Here is a 9,095-nt window from a genome sequence, read left to right as displayed (position 1 = left end):
ATCTATCTATCATCTATCTATCTATCATCTATCTATCTATCATCTATTTGTCTATCTATCTATCATCTATCTATCATCTATCTACCTATCTATCTATCATCTATCTATCATCTATCTATCTATCTATCTATCTATCTATCATCTATCTATCTATCTATCTATCTATCATCTATCTATCTATCTATCATCTATCATCCTTTTGCCTATATATATCTTCTGTGCACATTACTCTCTGGGGATTAAGTGGTTCAATCATGGTAAAAGTTACTGATTAGAAGAATCTATATATGTAAGACATGAGACTCGGGCTGGTGAGTTGGTTCAACAATTAAAGGCACTGACTGCCCTTACAGAGGCCCCAAGTGCAATTCCCAGCAACCACATGGTTGTTCATGAGCATAAAGGTATGTGATGCCCTCTTCTGCCATGCAAGTATCTATGCAGCAGAGCATGCATACCTTAAATAGATAAATTAATATGTAAAAATTTAAAAGCATGTATATAAAAGTTGCAGAACCGCTGATGTAGATGAAAGTGAGGAACAAGGGGCTTGCATGTGTCTGCCTACACCACACCCTCTTTCATCATAACTCAGTCATGGTGACTTCTACAGTGACCCAACTGACCTCCAAGCTTTTGTGACTCTTGTGTAGTTTGGCAGATGCATTCTGGGATTTCTTATTCTCTTTCTCCTTTTTTCCCTCCTCATTTGAAAAAGGTTTCCCTGTGCCCTGGCTGTCCTGGAACTTCTTTGTAGACCAGGGTGGCTTCAAACCCACAGAGATCCACTTGCCTCTGCTTCTTGAGTGCTGGGAATAACAGTCTGTACCATGCCTGGCAGAAAACTTCACTTTAAGCAAAGATTATATTCTAAGATCTAGAGATCAAACGAAAGGCATCTCTAAATAAATGTAGTAAAATCAGTGCTGTCCGATTGTAGTGAGGCTCGGGACATTTCAGACTTGAAATGCAACTGTAGCTTCAATCTTTGCAACATCATTACATAATCTAGAGTAATTTCTTCATCAAATTGGGATTCAAGCATTGGGAATCAAGGTTGCTTCTAGATCTGCTATAAAATCATATCATGAACATAAACACTCAAAATTCTTCCTCATGGACTTAGGTCAGTTTTTCATAACAAATAATTTAATGCATACAGCCAATTTTTTCTTCAGAAATGTAGCAATGATGGATAACAAATGACTGTTGTTATCCACACATTAAATATATAAAGCTATTGTTCTCATGAAATTAACTTCAGTTCTCTGTACCTTTCTACTTAATCATTATCTTTTTTTCAGTTTCTAGTCTACAATGAGGACAAGTTGTGTTCCCAAATGGGTAAATAAAAAGAGAACATCAAGACTTTTGAGTTGTAGGCTCTCAGCGTGATTGTAAGACCCAATGTGAGTTCCATGGCCTGGGCATCTCACAGTTTTATTGGTGTGTTTCTCAGAACATGGAAACACAGATGTAGTGCTAAGTAGTTACAAGTCCATGTGGTTGTGCCTGTTTCCAAAGCAGAGGGAAAGAACACAATCTTACAGATTCGAAGTATGGAGAACCAACCTAAGCTTTCTTTAAGCCAGGACTTGGATTCATCCAGATCATTTGTATTTGGTTCCACTCAGTGACCCCTGTTGCTGCTGCAGCCAGTGAGTTCGTAGTGGACACTGAGCAGCTATGGGCAGTACCATGGAAAAGCTGGCCATTTGGTGCACAGGACCTGCAGAACAAAGTCAGCTCATTTTTTCCCTTCATTTTCATTTCTGTATTACCCAGGATTCCTTTTCAAGAAGCTTGCCTATTTATGTGACAAACATTTGAAAAGTTAGCACCAGTGAGATAGATAAAACACTGATGTTTTGAGTCTTGTTAGCATTTCCTATATTCATCCTAGTGTCTGTCACAGAGTTGGTTACATATTATGTGCTGTCAAAATTTCCATGTGGGTGTTCTAACACCCAGAAACTTGTAATAACTTGATTTGGAAAGAGTGACTATGTTACAGTGAAGATAAGCATCTGGGTCATAATTTATCTTTCTAGGTCATTACACACATGGAGATACAGACAGACAGATACACAGATACAGACAGACAGACACACAGATACAAACACAAACAGACAGATAGATACAGACAGACTCACACAGATACAGACAGACAGACACACAGATACAGACAGACACACAGATACAGACACACACACAGATACAGACAGACAGGCACAGATACAGAGAGACAGACATACACAGATGCACACACACACACACACACAGGTACAGACAGACAGACAGACAGACAGACAGACAGACACACACACACACACACACACACACACACACATACATGGAGGAGGTGTGGATAATCATTTAGGTATCAAGAAGGAAAACCATAAAAGAAACTGACCCTAATGACTCCTTGACTTCAGGCTTTAGGCCTTCAGAATTACTGCAGCTTGGGAAAATCAGACAGTATGTTTTGAACATTTTCAGAATTAATAATTATGTTTCAAATTTTCCTGTGGACTAATTGCTTTGTGACACTTCCCCCCTTTCTTTTCTCCTTCCTTTTTTTTTAATATGCAGCCCAGGCTAGTTTCGAACTTGAGACTCCTGTGTCTCTGCTTCCTAAATGTGGTGTCACAGGCATACACTACCATGTGTGGTGTGAAGTTTTTTAGTAAGATTGTTGATACAGCTGAGCAGCTATCTTGCTACAAAGTTATTAATAATCCTTGAAAATAGGATGCAGAGATGTCATCTTAGTGAAGACCCTTATGCAGCCTTAGGTACCTAAATTTTCGTCAAAGTGACTCGCCTTCGTTCAGGTTCAACACACGTGTCATCCTGTCTTTGTGTTTTTCCCCTTCCTAGCTTTATTCTGCCTGTGTCTCTGCTTGTACTTAAAGATTCTCACACTGGTGGCATGGCTGAACGCTGTAATCCTACAACTTCGGAAATGGAGGTTACTAATGAATCTGTTGTGGCTCTTCTTCCCTTTAAATACTAAATTCACCCATGTCAGAGCACTTTGTACACCCTCAAGAATTCAACACCTTCTTCTAGTCAGGTGGCTTTAGCCCATGAGACTTCTCAGGAGCCATCTAGGATAGGCCAAAGCCATGCAAGTGAACTTTCTGGCTCATTCTAGTGCATGGTCTAGGATGGGTGAGCTTTACGAGGCAAGGCCCAAAGAGACTTTACTTCAGGATGGCGTCTTGCAGTTGATTTGCCTTTTGTGTCATTATTAAAGTAGTACAGTAATTTCCGAGCATTAACCCACCCAATTGGGCAGATTTTCTGCAGAAAATCTCTTGTAGCAACGTCATGTACACTAACTGATGGTTTCATAATGCATAATAATGATTCTACAGAATTCCTAAATCTATACAGGTAATTTTGAGTCCTCTATGCAAAAAGGCTACAATTACTCTCTGTAAACCTTCATGTGTCACAGGGTAACTGCACTAAGATAGAAAGCAGGTTGGAAACAGATTTATAATCAGGGAGACCATTCCTCCTGGGTTGGCTGTGAAGTCATTATCTGATGACTGGGGAATGGGCAACACATTTCGAGTGCAAGGACAGAAGATAAAATATTGACTGGATTTATCTATACAGAACCCGAAAACCAGTGAGACAGTAGGCAGATCATTCACCTCTTGACAAACCATGCTGACTTAAGACATAATAATCATTGTTTTAAACTATATGAACCTGTGGAGCTAGTGATAGACAATGGACTTTTAATCAGATAACTAGCCTTTAATGGAGACACAGGCACAGATTCCTGCTGTAACTTTAATGGAGACACAGGCACAGATTTCTGCTGTAACTTTAATGGAGACACAGGCACACATTCCTGCTGTAACTTTAATGGAGACACAGGCACACATTCCTGCTGTAACTTTAATGGAGACACAGGCACACATTCCTGCTGTAACTTTAATGGAGACACAGGCACAGATTTCTGCTGTAACTTTAATGGAGACACAGGCACAGATTTCTGCTGTAACTTTAATGGAGACACAGGCACAGATTTCTGCTGTAACTTTAATGGAGACACAGGCACAGATTTCTGCTGTAACTTTAATGGAGACACAGGCACAGATTTCTGCTGTAACTTTAATGGAGACACAGGCACAGATTTCTGCTGTAACTTTAATGGAGACACAGGCACAGATTTCTGCTGTAACTTTAATGGAGACAGACACAGGCACACATTCCTGCTGTAACTTTAATGGAGACACAGGCACACATTCCTGCTGTAACTTTAATGGAGACACAGGCACAGATTTCTGCTGTAACTTTAATGGAGACACTTCTTAGCGGCCAAGCCGGTTGGGAAGGGCAGAGTGGAGCAGAGAGAGCAGGTTTGGAGCAGGTTTGTTTGTTTGTTTGTTGGTTTGGTTTTTTGTTGTTGTTTTGTTTTGTTTCACCATGAGACTCCGAGACTACTTCTTTTTATTTAGGAGCTTTTTCTTTAGGGACTTTTTTACTAACAGAAATAAAAAGGTAGAACCGCCCCCCTTTTTTTTTCTCTGAGCAAAGGTTAAAGCTCATTTTCATCCAGAATGAGTGAGTTCCTCTTGCCCTGGTACTTGCTCTATGAAGCTTGTTCGTTGGAGGCTTTTTGCTCCATCCACCAAATGAATATATATATATAATCTGCACTCATATGTGAGTATAGGTGCATGTAGATATGCATGAATACATGTGGAGAGTTGATGAGGCTGGTGGTCGGTCCTGACATGTCTGTGTGTGTATGAATGTGTGTATGTGTATCTATGCATGTTTGCTTGTATAAAAGTTTTCTTCTTCTGGTTCAATGAAAGTTAACTGTTCCAAGCCTCCCTCTTGCCCGGACAGCAAGAGGTCAGCAGCTACTTGCCTCAGAATAAATCAAGAAAGGTAAACGTTATCAATAGCAAAGGCAAACTTGGTTTTGCCCCTGAAAATCACCAACTCCCTCGCCCCAGCCACTGCCTTTCCAGAGAGGACTGGTACTCAGGCACACTCCCATCAGACGGGCTTGGCTGCCCTCTGCTATGTGCAGGGTACGTCTCTGTATTGAACGTGCGCCTCCCATGCGCCTCCCTGTGCTCCATCCACTGATAGACTGACCCATAGGCTTCTTGGCAGAAGATGGATTTCAGATTTTCTTGGACTCTTTCTTCCATTGTAGATCCTTGCTATGTAATTTAATGACTAAATGAGGTGTTGGGACCTGTGTAAATCCTCTTGGACCACTGATAATAAGTCACGTTGTAAATTGTGTAAATTGCTTTCTAAGCATTGTCCTGTGGCTATGTTGCCTGGGACATTTTAGGAGTAGTAAACAAGTTTATCAGCACAACAAAGCCAATGTATAGATATTGATATATAAAAATAAATGTAGTTCAAAGTGCTAGCTCACAGTTTTCTGGAGGCTGAAAGTGTGGTTACTTTCTATGTATAACCTGTAAGCCCAGGAAAGCAGGCAATAAAATTCCTTGTAAGACCAGAGAGCAGAGAGCCTGGTCTGGGGTGGTTGTGTGATCATGTCCAAGGGCAGGAACAGGTGGATGCCAAGGCTCTAGGAGCCAGAGGGAGAAGACACTCTATCCCTTTGGTTCAATGTGAGACTTCAGCAGATTGTGTGAGGGAAGATATTCCAGATTCCAGTCCACTGGTTCCAATGCCAGTCTGTCTCCTCCAGAAAAGCCCCCACAGACACTTCAGAAATACCAACATAAAATTAGCCATCACACATGATCATGATCGATATATTTTTAGATTAAGATCAGTTCATCTCACTGGGAAGGTTATAAAGGAAACCTTGTACACTCAGATTGGAATTTATGGAGAATTTGGAAAGTAACTTAAAGCTTGTGTATTTAAAAGACAAAATAAAATTAGCTCTGTGCTTGTAATATCATCTCCATATTCCATAATAGCAAGCCTACAAGTATGTTTGCTATGATAGCAATATAAAAATATTTAATGAGTCATAAAATTATGCCATTGATATAAATAAACTGCTTACACACTTTCCTTTGCAGTATCTTAAAAGACAATGAGACAAGCCTGCCTTTAATCAACAGTTTATAACTGATAATCAAATATAGACATATATACTTGTGGTTATATGTGTGTGGTTAATGTTAATTGTTAATGTCATGGGTGTAGAATCATCTTTAGGCACACCTGTAAGAGATTAGCACGGTTAAGGTTAACCTCTGGGCATGCCTATTCCTATTAATTTCAGTAATGGAGCCCGACGTTGCCAAGCCTTTATGGGAAGGAAGGGTGTTGAGAAGAGTTGTCGGAAAGAAATATGGTATGATTGGAGTGCGTTGGTGGCTGGTGTAGTGGTTAACCCTGGTGCTCTGGAGTCCTCACTTCCTGGCCTGAAATCCAGACACCACTTCTTGCTAGTCATGCTAAACTTTAAGATGCTTGCTGTTGGGCTTTGGTTTTATTATGCTTAGTATGGGAATAACCAGTGCCCATGGGTTGTAAAAATTAAAGGTGACTACATCTACCAAGTGGATAAGTTAATCCCTGGTGTGCAGCAATGGCTCAAGTAACTTTCCACGGCTTTGGATAGCACTGTTATGGGAAAGATGAGTTTGGGGAAGCCAACATATGATCAGGCTGCAGCTACGACTCAGTTCCTAGGGAGACGAATGACTGGCGTTTGCTATTCCTAAGGATTGGAAAGAGTCTGACCAATCTGGGCTTACACAATGCCTTGCCCAATTCAGTTCTTTGTAGGTTATTGTGAGTTCTAAATAAGACAGGTTCAAGAAATGCACATGGGCTCCTTTCTGATCCGCCATCGTGGGTGGAGGTGCCGCCACGATGCAGATTTTTATGAAGACGCTTACGGGGAAGACCATCACGCTCGAGGTTGAGCCCTCGGACACTATAGAAAATGTAAAGGCCAAGATCCAGGATAAGGAAGGAATTCCTCCTGATCAGCAGAGGTTGATCTCTGCTGGTAAGCAGCTGGAAGATGGCCGTACTTTGTCTGATTACAACATTCAAAAGGAGTCCACCCTTCATCTTGTGTTGAGACTTCGTGGAGGTGCTAAGAAAAGGAAGAAGTCTTACACCACCCCCAACAAGAACAAGCACAAGAGGAAGAAGGTTAAGCTGGTGGTGCTGAAATACTATAAGGTGGATGAAAATGGCAAAATCAGCTGACTTCGTCGAGAGTGTCCTTCTGATGAATGTGGTGCTGGAGTTTTCATGGGTAGCCACTTTGACAGGCATTACTGTGGCAAGTGTTGTCTGACTTACTGCTTCAACAAACCAGAGGACAAGTAGTTGTGTATGATTTAATAAAAAGAAGGAACTGAAAAAAAAAAAAAAGAAAAGAAATGCACATGGGAATCCGCCCTGTGTGTTGACTGCTATGAAGAAGTTTTGTAGGAGCTGAGGTTTTAAAGGAAGTGATACTCACCATCCTAAAGAGGTTCGTGGTTTAGTGATTCCGAGTAAACACCACCTCTCCAGCATGTAGCACTCAAGAGCTGACATGATGCCTAACATGTGGCAGAGCCTCTGAATGCTAATTGTCATTTTTCCTTCAAGATGTCCCCTTACCCAGGGAACCTGTAGAAGGTCAGACTGATGCTGGCTTGCTATACATCTGTTTAGGGTAGGAGTAGGCGGACTTCTATAAAGATCCTAATATTATTATCATCCGAATTTGAGTCACCACACAGGCATTTAAACTGCAGGTGTAGGTGTCATAGGCTGTTATTAACTAACATCCAGTAAAATAACAGTAACAATTTTAAGATCAATAATTTGTTATCACAAAGTCCAGTACATTTTTGGAGGCTAAATACAGCCCTAGCATGGTAATTTGTGCATGACAGGCAACCCAATATCTACTGACTTCGTGCCTTTAGTTGGAATTCTGCCACCAACATTACTTTGTTCAGACTTCAGAGACCATGACTGGCTACAGTGAGGAGGCTCTGGCTGAACTGGAACTTTATGCCTTTTCCTCTGGTCTCTGAAATTTACGTATAAATAAAAGCTATTAACTATTTTTCCGTGTGAGTTAGAGGGTGACTGTAGGAACTTAGGTTTTGCTCCAAGGAGGCTTAGATTAGTGGAACTAGAATTCTGTTGGGGAGACTCTTGGGATGGTACCCTTCATGTCCCCAGGAGTAATGAAGGACAGGACAAAGTATGCAAGGGATCTGCACCTGGAGGGCAGGAGTGGAATAGGATGAAGGGACGTGTGTAAGAGCTGGACCTCTGCCAAGTGACTCGGGGCAGGCTCCAGGTGTCCCACACAGCCTGGGATTATGACCAGTGATTTCAGATGTAAGCTTTGAAGGAAAAGCTAAAGTGTTGACGTAAAGTATGTGGTACACAGAAAATGTAAGAAAAATGATTTTGCCCTGATAGAAAAGTTTTGCTGAGTGAGTCAAAGGCAGGACTTTGATGCAGTGCCCCTGTCCCTCACTCCTTCTGCACATTGTCATGGGAACCAGGTCATATCTGTGTCACATCCCATGAGCCTTCAGTAGTTTACTGAAGGTGCCACAACACAGGATTCTCAGCTCATAAGCATAAGGACATGGGCCATGGTCCTTTAATTGTAAAATGAGCAATTCCTGAGAGTTTCTTGAGAGAAACGATCTTCTACTGGTTTCCACTGTGAGTTGCCAGCATCGCTGAGGTGAGAAACCTCAGTGCATAGTTTTCCAAAGCATTATTGCTTTGGGCATAAATAACGAGTGTCTTCTCATGAAGCTAGAACAGAGCAAGCCTGGCTGCATCTCCTTTTCAGCAGCGAACAACCCTGTGGCTTCTTGTTCCACTGTCATTAATGTGCACTTGAAAGGGCTGGGGAAGCCAAGCTAGAACTGTACCATCCTACTTAATTTTAGAATAAGAAACAAGCTTGTGGTCTTCAAAGATCTTTAAAAAGAAACTGCTGCCAAACACCTGCTTTCCCATATGCCACAAGTACTTGAGTCATCTTAAAAACAAGGATGGGCTTTTACAAAAAAAAAAAAAAAAAAAAAAAAAAAAAGAGTTTAATTACAAATTTAAAGCCTTTTTGAAACCCACTAACGCTTCTT

The 9,095-nt window shown here is 41.2% G+C and overlaps 1 protein-coding gene across 1 annotated transcript; it reads left to right on the top strand.

Annotated features, from left to right (window-relative positions):
• The first annotated feature begins 6,826 nt into the window (after window positions 1-6,826).
• On the top strand, window positions 6,827-7,336 carry LOC308433330 (ubiquitin-ribosomal protein eS31 fusion protein-like). The gene has a single exon (XM_080933351.1). It carries the CDS (start codon window positions 6,850-6,852, stop codon window positions 7,192-7,194), a length of 345 nt encoding a protein of 114 aa, XP_080789477.1. The 5' UTR covers window positions 6,827-6,849; the 3' UTR covers window positions 7,195-7,336.
• Window positions 7,337-9,095: the final 1,759 nt, after the last annotated feature.

The sequence above is a fragment of the Micromys minutus genome, assembly GCF_963924665.1.
Source record: "Micromys minutus genome assembly, chromosome: 19".
NCBI lineage: Eukaryota > Metazoa > Chordata > Mammalia > Rodentia > Muridae > Micromys > Micromys minutus.
This window is presented reverse-complemented; position numbering and strand designations above follow the sequence as displayed.